General features: G+C 41.9%; 1 protein-coding gene across 2 annotated transcripts; it reads left to right on the forward strand.

Annotated features, from left to right (window-relative positions):
* The first annotated feature begins 13,833 nt into the window (after window positions 1-13,833).
* LOC117540966 (Na(+)/H(+) exchange regulatory cofactor NHE-RF1-like) lies at window positions 13,834-24,613 on the forward strand. Of its 2 annotated transcripts, none has more exons than XM_034207958.1 (5): window positions 13,834-14,019; window positions 21,364-21,517; window positions 21,662-21,705; window positions 22,994-23,101; window positions 23,726-24,609. In XM_034207958.1, the coding sequence occupies exons 1-5, from the start codon at window positions 13,885-13,887 to the stop codon at window positions 23,867-23,869; spliced, it is 585 nt and encodes a 194-aa protein (XP_034063849.1). In that variant the 5' UTR covers window positions 13,834-13,884; the 3' UTR covers window positions 23,870-24,609. The 2 variants fall into 2 exon arrangements, with proteins under 2 accessions (XP_034063849.1, XP_034063850.1); XM_034207959.1 differs by having other exon boundaries at window positions 13,835-14,019; window positions 22,997-23,101; window positions 23,726-24,613.
* The last annotated feature ends 67 nt before the right edge of the window (window positions 24,614-24,680 follow it).

Consider the following 24,680-nt stretch of genomic DNA (forward strand, 5'->3'; position numbering starts at 1 on the left):
CGTAGGCATTTCGAGCGATTACCCAAGATCCTCAGCTACGCTGATTGGATGTTTTAGCCGCAATGCATGCTGGGATTTGGTGTTTATATTATATGAAATCCGGAAAACATTTTAAAATAATAAAATAATACTTAATTCCGAGTGCTCTTGCTTTTCTCTTTGAAAGTCATCACATAACGGCATTGTAATACACGGTTCGGCTGCATTACATATTACAGATCTGCCGTAGTTCTTTATTTATAGAGCCCTGATGAGAAGACCTTTGGAAAAACTGAAGAAATGCCGCCGAAACTGAATACTTGACGTGGATCATAAATATTTCAACAATTAAACAACATCTTCAATTTCTCTTCACACAATACGTCTTCTTGCAGTATCAACACTAATTCGGCTGACTTTTACATTTGATATAATTCATAGATATTAGATATTAGATTAGATAGTTATATTTACACCATAACGGTGCACAGCTTATATAAAAGGACTTGTAGTTTTTAAAGATATTACTGATTTGAATTGGATTGCATTTTGAATGTAAGAATGTAAATACTGAGTCTGAAATAGTATAGCAATATGCTGTAAAATTATGTGAAAGCATGAATAAAACTACACATCTTCAGATGTTGTACATACAAGTGTCCAACACTAATAATACAAAGTTATTATGCGGCACAAATAATCAGAAATAACAACTCATATGAATCGCATAAAATGACATCAAAACGCATTTTAATGGCCAAATGAACCTTAAAATAGGCATTTTCCAACGAGAATAACACGAAGGTCGGCCATTGTTGTTGATCACGTGGTCTATGAAGGTCTATGGGACGCCCTGCCCGTAGAAGCCTGACGGTCAAGGGGTACCCTGTACGTAATAGTGTGACGGGGAGGGGCCCTGTGTGTGTGTGTGTGTGTGTGTGTGTGTGTGTGTGTGTGTGTGTGTGTGTGTGTGTGTGTGTGTGTGTGTGTGTGGTGTGGTGTGTGTGTGTGTGTGTGTGTGTTGTGTGTGTGGTGTGTGTGTGTGTGTGTGTGTGTGTGTGTGTGTGTGTGTGTGTGTGTGGTGTGATGTGTGTGTGTGTGTGTGTGTGTGTGTGTGTGTGTGTGTGTGTGTGTGTGTGGTGTGTGTGTGTGTGTGTGTGTGTGTGTGTGTGTGGTGTGTGTGTGTGTGTGTGTGTGTGTGTGTGTGTGTGTGTGTGTGTGTGTGTGTGTGTGTGTGTGTGTGTGTGTGTGTGTGTGTGTGTGGTGTGTGTGTGTGTGTGTGTGTGTGTGTGTGTGTGTGTGTGTGTGTGTGTGTGTGTGTGTGTGTGTGTGTGTGTGTGTGTGTGTGTGATCGATCGTTGGAGCTATGTGCAACTCAAGGCATATGCTCGAACGGGAGCTGCCTGGACGCTGCAATCATGTTGCGCACTATCCGTGCTGAGTGTGCTGACTTTTCGTACAATGTCCCACTGTCTGGCTTCCTGCATAAAGTCAAGTGCTCGGCGCAGTTGTGGCGAAATGTCGCTCCTCTGTTTTCATTTAAACAGCTCCGTATCCGTTAGCGCAGCTAGCTAGCACCAGATGCTAACAACAACAATGCACGTAAGGTCTCTCTCTCGCTCGCTCGGGCCACACATACACACACCCTCCCGGTCCTCCCAATAGCCAGTCGGTGCCTGCCGGTGAGCGTGGAAGTGTGGTCTGCCACAAGCAGGCGGCAGGAGCGGGGCTGTCAGCATCAGCTTGTAGATGGTATTTTAAACTCGATGCGCTCTGAAACTACGGGGCGGCTAGTGGAGTACTTCGCGACCACAGAGTGTGAACGTTGTGATCAGCTGTTTTAGCGCAGTTCTCCAGTGAAGGGGAGGAGTCTCCCTCCGCAGCTGGTTGGCGTAGTTTTGGCACAATTCCGTTGTACAGACCGACGTTAACAGCAGCCCTGTCTGTGCACACGGAGACCGACTCTCTCGTCCGGTGATCTAACCGCCTTCTGGAAAAGCTTCACAAGTACGTTGGTACGCAAATGCGCTTTGTGACACAAGAGACGGTACGCATTTCAGATTACGCACATAACCTGCGTACCAGTTATGTGTTACCTGTACTACAGCAAAAGTATTCTCCGTCGGGACTTCCTGCAACAACACCATGCCGTTATCTTGATTCTGATTCTGGTCTTCCGTATTTCCAGACAAGGGTCTACTGAAATCAATCTTACTAACTGCTGTCTGTGCAATTCTCGGCGCGAGTTAGCGGACTTTATTTTGCTTACTTTAACATAATTTTTCATGGTGGGACTAAGCCATTTATTGGTATGGGTGTAGCCTACCCCAGCCATGCTGGCGCTGCCACTGGTGGGATGTATGGGGCGGGCCATTCTGCACATGCGTTAAATGCGTTAAATATTTTAATGCAATTAATTACCGCCGTTAACGCGATAATTTTGACAGCATTAATATATATATATATACATATGTCCATATATACAGTGGGGCAAACAAGTATTTAGTCAACCACCAATTGTGCAAGTTCTCCCACTTAAAAAGATGAGAGAGGCCTGTAATTTTCATCCTAGGTACACTTCAACTATGAGAGACAGAATGGGGGGAAAGAATCCAGGAAATCACATTGTAGGATTTTTAATGAATTAATTGGTAAATTCCTCGGTAAAATAAGTATTTGGTCACCGACAAACAAACAAGATTTCTGGCTCTCACAGACCTGTAACTTCTTCTTTCAGAGCCTCCTCTGTCCTCCACTCGTTAACTGTATTAATGGCACCTGTTTGAACTCGTTATCAGTATAAAAGACACCTGTCCACAGCCTCAAACAGTCACACTCCAAACTCCACTATGGCCAAGACCAAAGAGCTGTCAAATGACACCAGAAACAAAATGGTAGACCTGCACCAGGCTGGGAAGACTGAATCTGCAATAGGTAAGCAGCTTGGTGTGAAGAAGTCAACTGTGGGAGCAAGTATTAGAAAATGGAAGACATACAAGACCACTGATAATCTCCCTCGATCTGGGGCTCCACGCAAGATCTCACTTTGTGGGGTCAAAATGATCACAAGAACGGTGAGCAAAAATCCCAGAACCACACGGGGGGACCTAGTCAATGACCTGCAGAGAGCTGGGACCAAAGTAACAAAGGCTACCATCAGTAACACACTACGCCGCCAGGGACTCAAATCCTGCAGTGCCAGACGTGTCCCCCTGCTTAAGCCAGTACATGTCCAAGCCCGTCTGAAGTTTGCTAGAGAGCATTTAGATGATCCAGAAGAGGATTGGGAGAATGTCATATGGTCAGATGAAACCAAAATAGAACTTTTTGGTAAAAACTCAACTAGACGTGTTTGGAGGAGAAAGAATGCTGAGTTGCATCCAAAGAACACCATACCTACTGTGAAACATGGGGGAGGAAACATCATGCTTTGGGGCTATTTTTCTGCAAAGGGACCAGGTCGACTGATCCGTGTAAAGGAAAGAATGAATGGGGCCATGTATCGTGAGATTTTGAGTGACAACCTCCTTCCATCAGCAAGGGCATTGAAGATGAAACGTGGCTGGGTCTTTCAGCATGACAATGATCCCAAACACACCGCCCGGGCAACGAAGGAGTGGCTTCGTAAGAAGCATTTCAAGGTCCTGGAGTGGCCTAGCCAGTCTCCAGATCTCAACCCCATAGAACATCTTTGGAGGGAGTTGAAAGTCTGTGTTGCCCAGCGACAGCCCCAAAACATCACTGCTCTAGAGGAGATCTGCATGGAGGAATGGGCCAAAATACCAGCAACAGTGTGTGAAAACCTTGTGAAGACTTACAGAAAACGTTTGACCTCTGTCATTGCCAACAAAGGGTATATAACAAAGTATTGAGATTAACTTTTGTTATTGACCAAATACTTATTTTCCACCATCATTTGCAAATAAATTCTTTAAAAATCAGACAATGTGATTTTCTGGATTTTTTTTTTTTCTTCTCATTTTGTCTCTCATAGTTGAGGTATACCTAGGATGAAAATTACAGGCCTCTCTCATCTTTTTAAGTGGGAGAACTTGCACAATTGGTGGCTGACTAAATACTTTTTTGCCCCACTGTATGTCCCTCTGTGAGAACGAGTAGAAAAGGGGGGGCCTTAACTGCTTCAAACAATAGTTATTTTAGCCTGATTGTGTCTGGTTTGTCCAGGACTTAGTCGTCAAACTGTTTCACACTTTATTACGTTCCCAAATTCTTTCATGACTTCAGTGATTGAGCATCTCATCATATTATGGTAACATCCTGGCCTCCAACACACTGAGCGGGGGCCTTCTGTTGGTCTCCATAGAGACCCCCAGCAGCAAAAGAGGCTTTGTACACAGTGTTTGCATGGGGAGAAAAGCCTGTGGGCCTGGGAGGAAAGGAGAAGGGACTCTCACCTCAACAAGGAGGCCATGATGACCCTGAAATACCTACTGCCTCACTGAACACTGCCAGGAGGGCTGCAATACTGTGAGGGGATTAAACAGCAGTTTGTTCAGGCTTTGTATATGTGAACATTAGGGGTGAACCGATTATCGGCCTGGCCGATTATCGAGGCCGATATTCCGCATTTGACAGAATATCGGTATCGGCTTTTTTTTAATCAAATTGCCGATACAACTTTGGCTCTGATGCGGCCGTTTCTCTGGCTGCAGTCACCACCGTTCACGAGCAATGTCCCGCCCACAGCGCTATCTGATAGGCTATTACTGAAGTGTCAATCAACACTGAAGATTTTCCGGGCTGCAGCCATCCAGAGAGGCGGGACCTTCTCAGATTACAGGCAGGTGCGAAGAATGCAGACACAGACAGAGGCGAACAGCAGCAGTGAGCAGTGTTTCGAAGGTAAATCAGTTGAAAGCCGAAGTTCAATAAACATCCCTATCCCCTATGCTGAAGTTGCAAAAACACCATGATCTTATGATCCAATTCTATCAGTTTCCCAGTTACAAAGGGACCGGGGGGGGTGGGTAGCGTCTCGCAGCGGAGAAACTGTGACGTGCTGGGACGACTGGGACTGTGACGGCTGCTAGTGGAGCCTCGCAGCAACTCTGCTTTCTGCATCACAATCTGGTGCTGCTGAATTGGGACTACTAAATGAGTGAGATTCAAATATCAGAAGTTCAGAACAAGTTTTAGTAGTTTTTATTTAATTTTTTACTTCATTTACTTTACTCAGGGTCACAGAGAGGAAACCAGTTGAAAAATTGATTAAACATAAAAAGGCATTTCAAAGAAGTTGTGTTATTCTATATTTTGACACCAAGATTTTCAGATTTTACTGCAAATGTATATCGGTTCCAAATATCGGTTATCGGTCTCCTTGATTACTAATAATCGGTATTGGTCTTGAAAAAGCCATATCGGTCCATCCCTAGTGAACATAGACAAAAAGATTACATTTTAGTATAATAAATGATGGGGGCTCGGGCCAGGTTTAATATATTGAGGTTTTTGACCAAAAGTAAAACGTTGATGCCCAACAGTGTAACCATTGGTTCAACATGTGGAAATGTTACAGACTCACAATGTGTGTGCTCTGTACTTCCACTCCCTTTTGCAGGTTCACATATCTTAAGACTTTGAACCTCACTCTCAGAATGAGTCCTTGAGGCTGCCCTCATCTTTTTTCCAACGCATCATTCTTCTTCAGTGTTTCACAATGTCTCTTATCTCTCAGCTCATATAAGCCTGGGAAAGAACAATTAATCTGCGGCTGTATTGATTCAAGAGTAGTGAGTGCTATAAATCAAGATTACTGTTGTGTTACTCAATGTAGCAGCAGATTGGCTGTAGTCATAATGTGCCCCTATAGGGGCAACATACTTTCCTCTAACCTGCTCATGAGGCATGTGGTATTGGAACTTTTAGACCTCTAGAGCAGTGCTTCTCAAACTTTTTTCAGTCATGAACCCCCTTTGAAACATTTTCTCAGCCAAGTACCCCCTGACCGATCCCGAACATTTTTGATCGAAAAAGCCTATATAAATAATTACAATATAGTGATGTTCCCTCAGTGTGTGATGTATTAACTCCTTCGTGGCATGCATTACAACAAACTAAGGATATTTTCATTTTATGCATGAAAAAAAATAACATAACACTTTTATAAAACAGATTTTTCCAAGGAGTTTTTCAATTTAAGCAATATGTTATTGTGAAAAACTATAAAATACAATACACACATTTGACATGTTTATATGATGACCCCCTTGGTGGTTCTAGGAATGTTTTATATAAAATTGTGTTTTCTATTTAACTTATTTTACTAAGATTATTTTTTTAATTAACCTTTTTTTTTTTTTATCTCACGTACCCCCTGCAGTACCCCAACGTACCCCCAGGGGTCCGCGTACCCCCATTTGAGAATCACTGCTCTAGAGATTAGGGATGTTAAGATTTACCGATTCGCATCAGTTCACCGGCATAAACGTTCAAAATGCGAGTGCACCGGTTGAAAGAGTGCACATCGGCTACAGTTTGGGTTGAACTCGCGATGCATCGATTGTAGCGCCTTTGCATCGGTAAAAAAAAGCGATTCATTCATATAATATCCCCTCATCCTGTCAGCACTAAGCAGAGACGATCTTTGATCTTTGTTTCGCACTACGGGGGCCGAGCGTCTCAGTTATCAACACACCTGGAAGTCGAGGAGAAAGAGAAACACTACGGAGGCCGAGAGTCTCAGTTATCAACACACATGGAAGTCGAGGAGAAAGAGAAACATAGCGCACCGAAAAATACCTACAAATCAAACGTTTGGCAACTTTTCTGATTTTTCAAGAAAGACGGACAACTTGAAAAATCGCTCGCAAATTGTAAACGATGCCGTGCCGCTTTAAAGTAGACAAGTATTACGAGGAACTTAGCGACGCACATAAAGAGGTGACATGGGGTCTGCGGCTGAAAAGAGAAACCTGAAAGTGAGTTCAATCACTCAGTGAAGTGTTCTGTCAGAGAGAGTGGTGTTTAGTTTACAGCAGCCTGTGACGGCCAATAATAGTTTAAATGTCTTCCTTACAATTGTATGCAGTTATGAAATACCTGTTTGTGAAAGGTTATTTGTATTCTTTATTGTTCATATTAGTGTTGCACGGTGTACCGATACTTGAAAGGTACCGCGATACCCTGCCGTTAAAAATGTTACGATTCCTCCGTTTCATTAGTATCGGTACTTTAAGAATGACGGGGAAAAGTACTCCGGTGAGAAAGCGCCGTTTTAATAAGAGCCGTGTGTGTTCAGTGCTCTGCTTCCACTCCCTGCACTGCAGCCGTGCCTGCAGTCCCTCCCCTCTCAAGCACGCTCTAAGTCCCTCCCCTCTCTCGTGCACGCGCTAGCTGCCAGAGCATGTGAGAAAACGAGAAGCATGGCTGCAAGTGGGAGTGCAACTGCCGCTGCGCCTCGGCTTGTTGACAAAAAAGACGCCAGAAGCGAAATATACAGGGTGGGATTTTCACGGCGGCCATGACGGCCATGGCCGTCGTAGCCCCTCGGTCTGGCCGTTATGCCCCACAAATAATTGTACGTCCTACGGCCACCATGGCCTTTGGGCCCCTCGCACTGTTAAAAGTTGCTTTAAAAGCGTCAGAACAGTGGTTTCTGAACTGCATTATGCTGCGTTCACAACGGACGCGATGCTCTAACACTGGAGTTTCACCGCGGCTGTCAGCTGTGTTTACGCCTGTCATTCAGGAGCTCCAACAAGCCATTTAGGACAGAGAGTGAATACACAGACTTTACAGAGATGCTGTATGAGAAACCAATGTGAGTTTGGAAAATTGCACAATATAAATCTATTTTAGTATACCTCAATAATGGAATTATGATCAGTAGAAATGGCCATGACATGGGACCTTTAAATAAAAGTAAGTATTCTTAACCCCATGCCCCCGGTACCGGGGGTCAAAACGCAACATCTTGCAAGAAACAGTGGCTGAGGGCTTCTTAACATTTAACAAACTATGAATGTGTCATACCCACTTAACAGAAATAAACTCAGCTATCAGACAATACTAACAATGTTTAGCTAAACAAAACACAAGGGTAATAACAAAGGCTCTGAATTAGCACTAAGCGAAAAAATGCTAATGCCTTAGCACAGATCTCACGGTAGAAATATGTTATACTTCATCGGTTCTGCACAAACAGATGGAGATATCAAATGAAAGCTGAGATTCCACAGATTCCAATGGTATAAGTATCGTCACTCCACGACCAAAACTTAGGGCAGCGAAGGCGAAACCAGACAACACACAACTTAGCTTTACGGGGCCAAAACGGCAAATACGTCTTACCTTTGCTGTTTTCTGATCAAAAGTTTGTTCAATGGCATTAAAACGCATAACAACGCTGCTGAAGGTTTATCCAATGTCTCTGTGTCACTTTGAAATTATTACTGATTGTTATCGTCATATTTATGGAAAAAACTGAGTTTTCATATATAGTTACTATGAGAGCTACAGTACGAGTGTATGAGAGCTTCCGGTTTTGGGCATTCTGGCTAAGCATCACTCATTCACCAATGGTAATGTTTAGATGGATTTAGGAACTTCCCTCTCGATTCTATTGGCTCTATCGGTTAAAAAGAGATGTCAATCATCAAAATCGACCGATGGGTTCCAGAGATATGGAAAATGCACCCAAATGACCCCAGAAGTGTTTTTTTTTTTCTAAATCTCTCTAAGAAAGGTCAAATTTCCCTTGTTTTGCATTAATCTTGATACAAGGTACTTATTATATGTTATAGTTTGGATTCCTAAAGCTTTTAGTCTACTATCCCATCATTCAAGGGTGGTTTTCACTATAAGTAATGGGGCTTTACTGGTTAAATAAAAGTACAGAAGTATCAAGAGAAAATGTACTTAAAAATATGAATTCTGAAGAAATATGGCCTATGTATGTTTGACAAACAATGTTTTTGATAGACAAATTATTTATGTTTTTGTAACATATTGTATAATGTTGCTTTTTCGTACCTTAAACAGTTAGTCCAACAGTTACATTCTCAGAGATGCATTATGTTAAACGTGTATTACATGTTTTTTAATGCAACATCTCAATCCAAAAAGTAACTAAAGCTTAATAAATAAAACATGAATTAATATATATAGGGGAGTAAAATTACATTATTTCACTTTAAATGTTGTGGAGTAGATTTCAAGTTAATATTTAAAAATTGTAAGTACAGTACTTGAGTAAATTTACTTTTTTACTTTCCATCACTGTAATGACATACCTATCATTTTGATGTGGTTGTTTATTATTTTTACATTTTACAGACAAAGCGATTAGTTGAAATAGTGACAGGTACAGTCTCCTCTCATTCAGGAGCTGCTCTGGATCTTTTGGATCACATGATCTTCCTCTGCAGGTCCAGTGTCCCAGCACTTTAGGGCCAGCTTGTCCACGCTGTTTTTTGAAACTGAAAAAAAAGATAGATTAATTGATCATTAAAATTACAGCCTGTTGTTTTCTTTCATACCTAGGTTCTTTGATAAAAATTAGGGATGCACGATAATTATCGGCCCGATATTAGGAATTATGACGTCATCCCGATAAACCCGATACCAGTATTAATAGCCCCGATAATATACAATATATTTTTTGGGTAAAAAAAAAGAAAAAATACTGCGGTGTGGGTGGATTGGGATGAGGGGCGCTTGTTTTTCACTCGGCTCCTCCCGTTTTGCCAGTACTGTGGTATTAGTGGTTTAGGAAGAGGGGAGTTTTTCACAAATCCAGCGCTCCCTAACTCATGCCTGGCTGTGACGTAAATGGTGTGCGGCCTTGAAGCCAGGACAGTAAACAAACATGTCGTCGGTGGTATGGGCGTTGGAGCTATGTGCAACTCAAGGCATATGCTCGAACCGGAGCTGCCTGGACGCTACAATCATGTTGCACTATCCGTGCTGAGTGTGCTGACTTTTCGTACAATGTCCCACTGTCTGGCTTCCTGCATAAAGTCAAGTGCTCGGCGCAGTTGTGGCGAAATGTCGCTCCTCTGTTTTCATTGAAACAGCTCCGTATATCCGTTAGCGCAGCTAGCTAGCACCAGATGCTAACAACAACAATGCACGTAAGGTCTCTCTCTCGCTCGCTCGGGCCACACATACACACACCCTCCCGGTCCTCCCAACAACCAGTCGGTGCCTGCCGGTGAGCGTGGAAGTGTGGTCTGCCACAAGCGGGCGGCAGGAGCGGGGCTGTCAGCATCAGCTTGTAGATGGTATTTTAAACTCGATGCGCTCTGAAACTACGGGGCGGCCGAGGAAAAAAAATACACATGCGTTAATCGCGTTAAAATAATTAGTGGCGTAACATTTTTTTTATTATCGGTATCGGTCTTGAGAAGCAGGAAGTTATCGGTATCGGTATCGGTTTCAAAAAACCAATATCGTGCATCCCTAGTAGAAACATGTTTTTTTCTGCTGTAAAGTTGGGCATTTTAACATGGGGGTCTATGGAAATTGCTCCTTTCTGCAGCCAGTCCCTAGCGGCCCATGTATGAACTGCAGTGTGTGGCACTTCCGTATTGGCTTCCCGGCTGTTCCCCAGAGTTTGCCGCTTGGTTTATACGTGGCTCAGCTAATCATTATCAAAGACCCAAGCTAACATATCAATGATTATTAAAAGAACATTTTGGGTCTCAGCTGTAACAGCTTACCGACTAGGCTAAGGACCCAATCCCACCTGTGGCCCTCATGTCATCCCCTCTCTTACTTTGCATTCTGTTTGTGCTTACTCTTTACTAAAAGTAATAGCTTACTTTGAATTGAAACACATTTTTCCACAATTCTTTATTCAGCAAAAGATCTTTGTCTAAATCTATTAATATTTCGTTTCTTATTAGAATCACAAACAATGTGTTCAGAGGAATAGTATATGTAATGCTATGTACTGGTAAATTCAGTGATTTCGTTTGTTCTAGTATAACTAACCTGCTATGCCACTTTTTGCTGTAAATGTTCCCGCTGTGGGACTAATAAAGGATTTCTGATTCTGAAATTCCATCGCACCGAGGCATGGAGGTGGACTGAGCTGGCGGAGTGTCTCAGCAGGTGCAGCACTCACAGCCCTGTAAGGTGTTACCCCTATCTTTGTGGAAAAGATCAGGATGTTGAGATGTAGCTTTTTCTCTCTATGTAAATGTTTCTCCTCACACAGTTAATGTTTCAGCCTCAGTTCAAGGTCCTCCCACCAGCTCTTATTGTGGCACCCTGTTGGAAACACAGGATCTGATGTTTAACTACAGCTGTAAAACCATTAACCTCGCATAATAACCAGCTTGGGGAATGTTTACAATGCTGCCTCTCGTACCATCGCACTTCAACTGATTCATTCTCACTGCTGCTGTGGGTGGCACATCTCTGTTGTGTTTCTGAGGTCTGACATACAGATATGGTATTTTCCACCAGAGAACTCTTCCCAACAGCATGTGTTAGCAGCACACATTGTAAATGATGTCAGTGATAGCATGTTGGGGAGAGGCTGTCATCATGCAGCACTCGCTCTGCTCAACCTGCTGTTTCCTGTGTACGCAGACATGAATAATCACTGAAAAGAGAAAGTAGTACTCAAATGTTCTCCTGCAGTATGTGTCACTATGTGCCATATTGGTGTGGAACTTACAAATATATTTATATATATATACACAGTAGATAGATATTTAGAGTGAGATAATTGTAGTGTTCAGCCCTCCGGTTGTGTACTTTGCACCTCACCTGTTAAATCATCCTGATCATCTTTATTAACAGCCACAGATTATGTCTGCTGGGTAATAAATGTGCAGTGCTATCCAAAGGTCCACCCAGCATCACACTGACTCACTGAATGTTTCAGCAATCATCAACCCCCCTGCCATTTCAACTCAATGTGTAATCCATATGTGTGGGTGAGAGGCTGAGGGGTGGGGGGGATGGGGAGGTGTCTGTCCCGAGTCTTGAATGCTGAGCGTGCAGTGGTTGATATTTAATGCTCGCTTGTCAGGGAATCATTTGCAGACACACTGATAGTGTAGATAGCTGAGCGTTTATCACATTAATAAGAGCAACAGGTGGAGCTTCTTATCAGGGCACAAGCACATGTTTGCTAGAGATGGGTGTGGAGTATGTGTTACTAAATGAATAATGAAACGACAAAGAAAGTGCAATGTTTTTATTTTCCTTTCAGGAATTGGCTCCCATACATGTCTGCAATCCACATGTCTGTACTCAGATGATTTACTTAAGTTAAAGTAGCAATACAAAATACTGTGCTAAAGTAAAAGTCCTGCATTCAAAATTGTACATAAGTCAAAGTAAACAGTATTAGCTAAAAAAAAAAGAGACTCTTAACAAAATTAAAAGTACACGTTATGCAAAATGGCTATTTTAAGATAAAATAAGATGTACTTTATTGATCCCAAATTGGTGCATTAATGTGTTCATCACTTTAATGTTGCATTTGGTAAAAGTGGGGTTTATTTTGAATTACCTTACATACTTCTGGGTAGCTTGACCTATGATAATATATTACAATATGTGTCTATTTAAATATAACGGCAACTAAACTAAATATGTAAAATAAAGGTAGTGGAGCAAAAACTTAAACATTAGCTTACAAAATGTAGTAGAGTAAAATGATAAAGTGGCCAAATGTGAAAATACTCAAGTATACTGTAGTACAAGTACTTCAATTTTGTACTTAAGTGCAGTATTTGTGTAAATGTACGTAGTTACATTACACCACTGCAAATACGCATCATACAAACGGTATGTATAGGGAAGTTATATGAAGTGCCTCCCTGACATGTGATGGTTGTGTGGCCGTGGAATCTGTAGGACTGTATTGGAGAAATCTGAGATAATAGCATACAACATACAATGAAATATGTATCATATGTCACCTTAATTTAATCTCTACTGGTCACATGGCTGGTTATTGATTTCTTCCTGCTGATGACCATAAAGACAGGAGTATTAGAGATGTACACTCTGCTGCGAACAGAAATTATATTAACATCTGTAGTTCTGTTAACGAAAATGTGCGTAGTTCTCATAGCTTTGGAAATTACGCCCATTCTCCTCGGCATCACGGATGTCCGAGTTATCCAGTGTGTCGATTTCGTCGGACGTCTGCATTGAGGAGAGCAGCTGCCATGGCAAGTTGTTGTTCTCGATGGCATTCAATCTTGTCCAGACCGCTGTTCCAGCTAATCAAATCAAATACAAATTAGTTCACACCCTGGGCCGTTTAAAACAATTGCATCGCGATTAGTTTTTTTAGCTCAACCGATTTTAATCTTAACGCAGCTGTACCGATTTTTAACCGGTTCACAATGCATCGTTACATCCATACCTTTCAGAGATTGTGAAGAATTGTGGATTTCTAAAGTCAATGTCCTAATAAATCAAACTTTTCACCCAAAATAATTGTGTGTGTGTGTGTGTGTGTGTGTGTGTGTGTGTGGTGTGTGTGTGTGTGGTGTGTGTGTGTGTGTGTGTGTGTGTGTGTGTGTGTGTGTGTGTGTGTGTGTGTGTGTGTGTGTGTGTGTGTGTGTGTGTGTGTGTGTGTGTGTGTGTGTGTGTGTGTGTGTGTGTGTGTGTGTGTGTGTGTGTGTGTGTGTGTGTGTGTGTGTGTGTGTGTGTGTGTGTGTGTGTGTGTGTGTGTGTGTGTGTGTGTGTGTGTGTGTGTTGTGTGTGTGTGTGTGTGTGTGTGTGTGTGTGTGTGTGTGTGTGTGTGTGTTGGTGTGTGTGTGTGTGTGTGTGTGTGTGTGTGTGTGTGTGTGTGTGTGTGTGTGTGTGTGTGGTGTGTGTGTGTGTGTGTGTGTGTGTGTGTGTGTGTGTGTGTGTGTGTGTGTGTGTGTGTGTGTGTGTGTGTAGGGGGGTCTGCGGCCTCGTCTCTGCCACATGCAGAAAGGCAGCAGCGGTTACGGCTTCAACCTTCACAGTGAGAAGTCCAGGCCGGGGCAGTTCATCAGGGCCGTTGACGACGGTTCTCCTGCTCAGCAGGCCGGACTCAAACCACAGGACAAGATCCTCCAGGTACCACACACACACTGAATGGATATGGATGGAGTGAAATGGTAGAGCAGAGTTGAAGGATGAGAACAGAAAGACTCTGCACGCAGATCAGGTTTCTGACAGCTATTAAAGAAACAGTGAGTTAGCAGACAGAATACTTTTTAATCACAGCGGGGAATCCACTGTGTGCTTTGAATAATAGATACTTCAGGAATACTAATGAATACTGTCCACTGCTTTTTAAAGGGCTATTGTAGCATTTATTTCATACACGCTCATAAGAGATCCAAAAACACTTCATTCTACGCACACACACACTGCCTGCTTCCTCCCACTGTGTCACTGTGTAAACAGCAGGTCTGAAGCCGTGTTGAACAGGGTCTGCGTTAATCCATTTACTAATCCCACCCTGCAGGAGGGGGCAGAGATAGTATTAATGAAATAAAAGCAGAACTGTACAGACTCAGTGAGATGAAAGCTCTTTCTGTGAGGGTCACCGAAGAGGAATGAAGTAGAATGTTCCGTACCAGCTGTCAATGTCCACAGCCTGTGGGAGTACACCTAGAGATTCCTGACGATATTCCCACCTTGGACCTTCCTCCCCCAGAATTCTTCAGTTCCTTATCTCCCAGGAGTCGATTAGTTTGGGCTGTGGGAGTGTGCTGGTGCCCTGTAGTAACACTCCACTCTTCTATCCATCATCACTCCTCACTACATCAACAACATTGGCATCTTCCCTTACCATACGAAAATCATCATTCACAGACTTAAAACACTGGAGTATTTTCATTTTAAACAGCTGTCATGTGGGATCCGTAGTTCAGGTGAAGTAGAAATAATCGTTTTTAGATAATGTAATCATCAGTCATTTTTAATGATGCCTTTTATGATATCTTAAATTGAATACGAATATATGACCCATACAAGTTTAAAGTGATAACATGTTCCACCTTTAATATGGAGGCCCAAAGTGTTCAATATTTAATAACTGAGGCATTGTGGGAGTTCATTGATCTGTGTGAGTTCCTCTGTTAGCCTGCCGTATGCTACCTGCTGCTGGCTGTTGCCTTGGTTACAGATCTGCAACAGTGACTCCACATCTGTTTACCTGATCTCAAGCCGTTACCGCAGCAATTCCAGATGTGCACACAGAAAAGCATTCACATTTCTGGTTATTACAATACTTTATATGGCACTTGCAGACATAATGAAATATATAATCATATCAATATAGTCAGGCATCTGTCACGAAGCACCTGATTTTCTCTGATGTTGCTTCAATGTGAACAACAAATCTGTGTTGAGCTAGCTAATATTAGCTGGTAGCAGCCAGTCCTGCACTGAGCTAACTGCTAACGCTAACAGGTGCTTCATGGAGAAAACTATAATTTCTTATTGAGAAATATTATAATGCACTCAAGATCTATTAATACAATAATAGTATTTTGCAAAGGTTACATCATAATGTTTTCATGATGTAATGTTTCATGTAATGTTCAAATACAAGGGATTGGAATATGATATATTAGATAAATAATTTCTAAGTATCAGCCAGATGAATGTTATGGATGGTTGTTTCTAAGTTCAGGTGTTTCATAGTCTTATGGCCTGTGGGATGAAGCTGTCCCTGAGTCTGGTGGTTTTAGTCCGGATGCTGCGGTACCACCTGCCAGACGGCAGCAGACAGAACAGTTTGTGGCTGGGGTGATGGGGGTCTTTTATATTCCTGAGGGCTTTCTTTAAGGTTAACCTGGTATTTTTACTCCACTACATTTATTTTAGTTACTTTACAGATTTGGATTAATGATGTGAAATATAAACATCCCTTAAATCTGACTTTAGTTACGCCTGAGTGAAATTCAGTGAAGGTGATTGTCAAGTGCCAACAATCAGGAGAGATATTTGATAGTTGGTGCTTGAGAAGACTAAACATGTATCTGCAGATCCGTTTAAAGTATATTCATTACTCGTTATTCTCTAATCGTTCATTAAAGACTGCATATAATTGATATTTTGCACATCCCTTTCAAGATTTCAAGATGTTCAAAGGTTTATTGACATATCATATACACAACTACGGTGTAGTTATGCAATGATGACAAACTTGGGTCACAGGTTCCTCAACAAGACATCTATCAATATGTGTGTACCTCCACCATTAAACTGTCATATTAATTACTTTGTCAGGCTTAATATTGCACCTCCTCCTATTAATATATTTGTACATCCGGCACTAACCTGTTTTATTCTAGATATCATTTACAGTATCTTCTTGATATTTTCTATTCTATATTTATATCATTGACCTTCTACTTTGTATGTACTCTTAATATTTAAATGTTTTCATAAAATATAACACATTCAAAAGTGCTTTACAAAAATGAAAGACATTAAGAAAAAGGCATTTTAAACAGTCATTAAAAAGCAACATAATCTACCTGCATTGCAATGACTCTAAACGTGTAATAACGTGCTTTAACCAGTAGGTGGTTTGGGTTAAAAAGCTGTCAAGTTTACAGTGTTAACAAAATAAAATATACTGCTGTTTTTGGTTTAGTTTACGACGGATACATTTAGTTATTGTTTTGATATTTGTAACACAAAAGTGATGGAAAAACCCAACAGCAACACAGAAAAGATGGTCTTAACATGACCCAGCGGTCTAGTAGTTAATAAAAAACAATAATATCAAAACAAAATATTATTACTAACTTTATTGTGAAATTAAAACAGAACGGTAAAAGAATAGTTTCCGGTCTATTCTGCTGAAGCACCCCCCAGGATTGCCAAAGCACCCCCAAGAAATATGTTTTTTAAAGGACTCTCTCAGTGTTTAGATAGTTAACTTTAGTCTAGTTATCTCAGTGTGTCTCAAACGGTTTGTTTTAAAAGGGGAGTGATTTGTAAAATATCTATAAAGAAATAGAAAATCTGTTTACAGTTCTGTTTCATCTGGGTGTTGAGAGAGGTATCCATAGATCTCTTAATGTTGCTCTCAAAGTGCACCAGATTGAGGCTTTTAACTTCAATATTTAAAAAAAAATCTTCCCGGGGGAGCTTGCCCCCGGACCCCATTAGAGAAGGTGAGGACCCCCCTAGAGGAGGTGATGTCCACCCCCCACTTGTAAAAATAGCCTTTTACCCCTGCTTACACCTATATGCCGTGAGCTGATTATCGAGCCTTCATTGTAACAGTCGCGGGTACACTGTGTGCGTGTGGGGAGTGTTGCAGTAGAAAATTGTAGCGCTTAACCCTTAATGTTTGAGCACCCTCTATGAAACGTCAAGCTACCCCACAGCACCCCCTAGAGAAAATCTCTGGCGCCGCCACTGGATGTGTAATATTTAATGCAGCCGAACCATTTATTACAATGCATTCATGTGATGACTTTTAAAGAGTAAAGCAAGGACTGCTGAATAAAGTATGATTTTATCTTTTACGAAACGTTTTTTTTCATATGGAATGCAGTTGGAGGTCAACCAATCACAGAGCTTGAGGACTAATCACAGGGTTTGTGAAGCAAAGCACTTGGGTCCTTTCTCATTTCATCAAATAGAAGATATCTACAAACAAAGAGACGATATTTTTCTAAGACCATTTAGTGCTTCACATAATAAAATACACAACGGCTGTAGCCTGTTTTAGGAGCTGTAGGTGCGTGTGTGTGGTGTAGGTGTGTGCGTAGCAGAGGTGGGACCAAGTCATTGTTTTGCAAGTCCGAGTCAAGTCTCAAGTCTTTGCGCTCAAGTTCAAGTCGAGTCTCAAGTCAGGATGGGCAAGTTCAAGTCAAGTCAAGTCCTAAACTTTGACAAAATGAGTCATAAATAAGTCATTATGTGTTTTTCACCAAATGTAATGACATCGATCAACAGAATAATACTTAATTATCAAACTGCTCTTTATTAGTCACATTAATAATTTCATAATCCATTTTCTCTCTGCTGGTAAAGTAACGTGTGTTTTTCTAATTTAAGAGGGTAAGGTTAGGCTACCGTGACGGTTTGATTCAGAAGGAGTTTAATGTATAAGATCCCTGATGTTGAGGTGACCAGAATGTTTATTTCCACTGTGTACAACATGTTATAGGGACCCACAATCTATCTCTATGCAAGGGATAATGTGCAGCGAGGCGGTCTCTATGGGGAAGAGAACACCTGCATCTAGATCCCTCTGCAGGTGGTACTTCAACATAAGAACAGTGACTAAACACAACAGCGTAACAGTACAAAACTGTGTTAGCGTGTTAGACAAAAAGTGTGTGTGGGTGTGTGTGTGTGTGTGTGTGGGTGTGTGTGTGTGTGTGTGTGTGTGTGTGTGTGTCTGAGAGAGAGTGAGCTATATTCAGAGCTCTGCTGCCTTGGCTACACTATTTCATCGTTGCTGTTGTATGATTGGTGTTTAGCTACGGTATTTAGCGTCTACAGCACCTCCGCTTTTAGGGTTGACGTAGACCCAAACTTCGCCCGGAGGTCCCCCGGTGTTGTTGCGGGAGCTGCTGCACTAGCTAACCCTCCACTAGCTGCTGCTGCATTAGCTAACGCTGCATTAGCTAATGCTGCACTAGCTAACGCTACATTAGCTAACGCTACATTAGCAAAACAAACACTAATTTATTTTGCAAAAGATGCAGCGGGCTTCAAACACGTTCCCTCCACTGGTTTCAACCAAGCACTAAATTAGATGTTTTCCAACCAAATACGGTTGAACTTACACTTCCCCATATTTATTTATAAGTAGATTCGAAGATAGGCTACATGAGCTGAAGCTTGGTTGCTAGGTTACTAGCTGGGTGTTCTCCAGTAAGGGGCCGGGGGAAACAAAGTTAGTGATTACTGGTTCCATGTTGATTTAATTCAATACAAATTGTTGGGGGGAACTGAAAGGCTATTACCGTAGGCTACTGGTTACTTTGCAGCCCAAACATTTCCCCCAAAACACATTTAGACGCTGTCGCAACATAGAAATACCTTTCAAATCCGATAATTTTTAAGACCTTCTGAATCATATTTAAGACCTTTTTAAGGCCTTAAATTCTGATTATCAAATGTAAGACTTTTTAAGACTTGTTAAGACCCCGCGGGAACCCTGATTGTAACTTGTTTTAATTGTCTGAACTTCTCCCACCTCTGACAATAAATCCTGAGTGGTTACCAAAAACAAACCCTGCTCTGAAGGTTATTTTCATTTTACAAATCCTGCACTCAGCTTTGCTTTCTCCAATATCATTGAAAAGCAGCCAGATGCTGCTTCTTTTTTCGGTTTTCGCTCATTTCTTGACTTTTTCCGACGCGCTGGCATTTAAATCCGTCTCCCCGTTGCTCTGTGCAGCTGGCCTGTACCACTACAGCTGCTGTGCCCCCCACCCTTCATTCACATAATGGTATGATCCTAGTGTGTCCTCGCATATGATTGGCCGCATGGTGGCCCAGCTAAATAAAGACCCGCCCCTGCCTGCAAGGATTCTCAGCAAGAGTAGGAGCGGCTGAAGATTCTGCTCTCCCCGACGGGAGTCTGCTCTTCTAGCGGCAGCTCGCGATCGGCGTGTTGGAGACCTCTGAATTAAAGTAGCAAGTCACCTCAAGTCAGAAGGCTCAAGTCCAAGTCAAGTCCCGAGTCATTGGTGTTCAAGTCCAAGTCGAGTCGCAAGTCTTTTGTGATGTTGTCAAGTCGAGTCTCAAGTCATAAAATGTGTGACTCGAGTCCAAGTCATGTGACTCGAGTCCACACCTCTGGTGCGTAGATGCGGCGGACAGACAGGTCTCAGTTGGTTTGGTGTCCTCTGCTTACTTTTAATACTTGTAAATAAAACTGTTGGCCCGTAATTTATTTTCCTCATTGTAGCGAACAGAGAGGAAACGTAACGACGCATTGTAGCGACCAGAGAGGGGCGATAAACGTAACACTATATCCAGTCTCTGATAGTGTTACGTTATTATGAGAGTGCTCTGTTTGATTCTGAAATGGTATATATTTATATAAATATATACGTGTGTGTGTGTCTCCGCATCTGTAGCCTGTATTGTCTCATTATACCGCACTGTGAATGAATCAAAGTCAATATATAAGTGGTCATGAACACATCAGTCCATCAGACAGAGGGCTGCTGCCTCCTGTCATCATTAATGGACGTCAATTTAAAATGACCGCTCAGAGGAGAGGAGTTCTCATTTCTCTAACCGCCTGCTGCTTCCCCTCCTCTCTCCTCGGTTCCCCTCCTCGGCTCCTCTGCTCGCATCTCCTGTGGGCGGGACTAAGTCTTGAGGATAGGAGTCGAGGAGGGGAGTCGAGGAGGGGAATTAGTGAAATGAGAAAGTGCCCGTTTGTGTGCGTGTTGTGTCGGTCGCGAACGAGCCGATTATTTTGAACGACTCTTTGGTACGAATGAGGGAAACCGAGTCGTACTCAGTGAGAGCCGTTCTTTTTATCGTTCAATCGTTGGTCCGCACTCACCGCCTGCCAAAATCCACTCGCCTTTTAAAAAGCTTGATTTTGTTTCCCCAAACGTATTCTGTGAAGACCCGCCCCTACTCTGATAGGTTTCAGCACGAGGAGTGAGGTGGGGTGGGTCTTAACGGAATACGCGAGAGAAAGAAGTCATAACAAGTGGTACAGGACAGGTAGACCACGTGTTTTTCAGATGGAAAATGAGCCAAACGCGAAAAGCATTTGGATGCACTTCAACCAAAACCCAGGCAGTGATAAAGCGCACCATTTGTAAAGGCAAAATGTCCTTTAAAGCAGGGTCAACAAAGAATCTCCATCGCCACTTAAAAACACAGTATCTAATATTAAGAGTTGCGTGAATTTCATTCAAGGCAAGGCAACTTTATTTACTTGACACATACAGAGGGTAAATTCAAAGTACATTCACTGACATGAATGACATGGATATGGCGCCACCTTGTGTCATGTTTACAATGCAGATTATTGACATTAGGTCTGGCAATACAGTCAATCATTATCCTGGTGATTATTTCGCAGGTAAACCTAGTAACCCCGCCCCCTTTAAAAAAAACGGCTCTTTTGAACGGCTCTTTGAAAGGAACGGAGCCATAAGATCTATAAGATAGTGTGTCCACCCGGCCCGTCCACCCAGTAAAAAAATCCCCACTACACTACTGCCCGAGTGATGAGATGATTTAGTGATTACCCAAACAACTGACAACTAATCTTCAAAAATGTTTATTAGTGAATTGTAGTTTTAAAAAAAAAACTATGGTTTTAGCTTCTGAGAGGATTTTAAATGTAGCTGTAAGCTACAAAAAGATAAGATAACTATTTTATGGTAAAACATTGAATAAGACTGTGTTCTGGTTAGAGGATCTATAACGAATAACTTTTCCCCCCGTCTCCTGCCTCCTCAGGTGAACGGCGTGTCAGTGAAGGACATGCAGCACTCGGAGGTGGTTGCAGCGATCAAAGCAGGAGGCGAGGAGACGTCCCTGCTGGTGGTGGACGCAGAGACAGAAGAGTTCTTCAAGATGTGTGACGTGCTGCCCACTGAGGAGCACCTCAGCGGTACCACACACACATTTGCTCTGAGCTTTTAAGAGCTGCCACTGTCAGGAACTAAATCACTGCCATTCCATGATGACTGTCACCATGTTAAACCATGAAAGCTAAATTATGAGTGTCTAATAACTACGTCTTCCTCCCCTGCAGGAGCTCTGCCTGAGCCAAAAAGAGCAGCGGAGGAGGAGGAGGAGGTGAGGAGCACCACACACACGCACACACAAACCCTACACTTCCCATAATCATCATCGTCTGGAAAAATAACCCTGAGTTAACAAGCAGAATGGTTCTTTATTAAACAGTCTGTATGAACTAAAATGTACACACACACACACACACACACACACACACACACACACACACACACACACACACACACACACACACACACACAGCTTGGCCCCTCTGGTGACATTGTGTCTGATCCCCATGGCAACAGGAGCTGAGCAGTGCAGTGTATTTCCTCTCGGTCTCAGAGTCCTGGAGGATCATGGGATTGAAGTGGCTTTAACTCGTTGGGGATTATGCTAATGAGAAGAATAGCGAGCTGTTCACATACACACACATTCTGCAGAGCAACAACAATCCCTCATTCAGCAGCCCTTACATAACATGTGTGTGAGTGTGCATTCTAACAACGTCTGCTCTCACTCCTATGTTTGTACACAGTCCTGCACTCCAAAAAAGTATTGTAGTGTATTTATAGTCATTTAAGTTTGTTATAATATATTCTGAACAGAGCTAGTTTTCTGTTTCTGGTTCAGCGTCACAAGATGAAGTTGACTAAAACTGTATTTCAGAATCATAGATCCAAAAAAAATTAAAAACTACTTGTCACAAAATGTCCTCAAAAGATCCTCAACAATCCCCCCATCAACCGAGGTCTCGACCCAGTGGTCTGCAGCATAGAGGAAAGCAGTGTGTGTGTATATGTGTATCTGCGTGAGGCAAATGGTGGTCACACCAGATACTGACTGGTTTTCGGACCCCCCCAGACCCCCCCAATAAAGCAAAACTGCACGTTTCAGAGTGGCCTTTTATTGTGGCCAGCCTAAGGCACACCTGTGCAATAATCATGCTGTCTAATCTGCATCTTGATATGCCACACCTGTGAGGTGGGATGGATTATCTCGGCAAAGGAGAAGTGCTCACTATCACAGATCTTTTCAGATTTGTGAACAATATTTGAGAGAAATGGTTATTTTGTGTATATAGAAAATGTTTTAGATCTTTGAGTTCATCTCATGAAAAATGGGAGCAAAAACAAAAGTGTTGCATTTATATATTTTTTCAGTGTATAACAGAGGCAAGATCTCTGTATGACTTTAGTAAACTTCTGAATTGTATTAAAAATAAGTGTAAACAACAGTGCAGTACGTCCAGCTAGCTAGTTAGCGTCACACATATATCCATGTCACCACAACTGATGCATTGATCAGTTCATATTGGCCCTTTCAGTCAGTGTGAATGCTCCTCTGTCAGCAGGTGGCAGCAGAGGTGAAGCCCAAAGTCTCTGTGAGCTCTTCAGCTTCCAGCGTGTCCTCCAACGCGTCCCTGCAGGGGCTGGGCAGCAGCGAGCCCCCTCCCCAGGTACAGAACAGCTCCTCACCCCCCTCCTGTCAGCTTTATACTGCTGCATAATAAGTCAATAAAAATAAATAAGCAATAAAAAAATATAAAAATCGAATAAATGAATTTAATGAGATTTCACTGCAGAAATACAGCCAATCATTTGAATACCCTTAAAATAATTGATAGCAGTAATAATGGATATGCTGTAAGTCATGACGTTTCAAGGTTCCAAAAAGTTTCGGACTTAGTAAATAAAGCGGAAACATTTCAAGGAAATTACGTAGAGATCTTTTTGGAGATATGTCACACAAAACAAACTGTAATATTTGAGTTGAAGACATCATTTGACTTTTGATATTTTACAACAGTACAGTAATACTTAGTGGTCCTGGATTTTAGTAAGAGCTGTACCTGACCATTATGTTGATATTGATGTAAAAATAAAGTAAAGAATGTGATCAGATATTTTGCTTTACTGATATTCAAATGAAAAAAAGAATATACAGTAACTACAATTATTGGTAATCTGGAACTTTTATCATATTTCTATTCAAGTATGAATCGTTTCTCTAATTTCAATCAACGTCCAATAGAGATAGAAAATGTTGACGTGTGTGTGTGTGTGTGTGTGTGTGTGTGTAGGTGGAGCCCCCCGCCCCGGCTGACAGTCTGGGTCTCAGCTTGTCTCTGGCTCAGGTTAAAGAGAGAGCTCGTCAGAAGCGATCGGCCAAAAAAGCTCCGACCATGGACTGGAACAAGAGGAACGAGCTGTTTGGCAACTTATAAACCACCTCCACCCCCCGTCCATTTTCCATGTTCACCCTCACCAGCTCTACCCTTACCCTGCTCGCCCTCAACCTCACTCCGCTCCTGTCTGCCATGTGGATTTGGTTTTCACTTTTGAGAGACACCAGATTCCTGTGGACTCATGAAAACAGTATTATTTGATGATTTTTTTAATTTAGCTTTTCCACTTTGTTTTAATAATGGTCACACACAGGAAAGAATGATAATACTTTAAGAAAAATGTTTTAAAGAGAAAAATAATGTAGTTTGCACTTGAAAAGGACAACAAAAGGATTAATAGGACATAGGGGAAAGACTGTTGAATTTTAAATGTCAGATTTTGATGAATGCAATCGGCAACTATAATGAAAGAATATCTCTGCCTCATATGAATAACTCTGTACTGCCAACATGATGTATGTGAGGGACTGCGTCTGAAATCCTGTATTATTCAAGGTAATCACATTTTATTTTTCATTTGGCTCTTGATGGATCAAATCAAATCAAGTTTTATTTGTAGAGCACATTTAAAAATGATTTTGGTCGAGCCAAAGTGCTGTACATGTAATTTAAACACATTACATCACAATAAATCACAACAGATAAAAACAACACATGGAACAGTCAGGAGTCGTAACCCCACTCTAACTAGAAGGCCAGAGAGAAGTAGTGTGTCTTCAGTGTGGATGATTGTACATACATGAATAAACGTTTTATTCGACTCACTTGAGAGAAATGAAGCTCCTCAGTGGTTTGTGTGATTGTTCTGCTGCTCGTTACATTGATGGGCAGATAACCAAGTCTGCTTTTT

Source organism: Gymnodraco acuticeps, unplaced genomic scaffold (assembly GCF_902827175.1).
Source record: "Gymnodraco acuticeps unplaced genomic scaffold, fGymAcu1.1, whole genome shotgun sequence".
Taxonomy (NCBI): domain Eukaryota; kingdom Metazoa; phylum Chordata; class Actinopteri; order Perciformes; family Bathydraconidae; genus Gymnodraco; species Gymnodraco acuticeps.

What these genes read in the sequence shown, in the direction of transcription:
- LOC117540966 (XM_034207958.1), top strand. Translation starts at nt 13,885, where the DNA reads ATGCAGAAAGGCAGCAGCGGTTACGGCTTCAACCTTCACAGTGAGAAG. An exon ending in CAGCGGAGGAGGAGGAGGAG is followed by an intron (nt 21,706 to 22,993) that starts GTGAGGAGCACC and finishes CTCCTCTGTCAG; the next exon opens with CAGGTGGCAGCAGAGGTGAA. An exon ending in GCAGCGAGCCCCCTCCCCAG is followed by an intron (nt 23,102 to 23,725) that starts GTACAGAACAGC and finishes GTGTGTGTGTAG; the next exon opens with GTGGAGCCCCCCGCCCCGGC.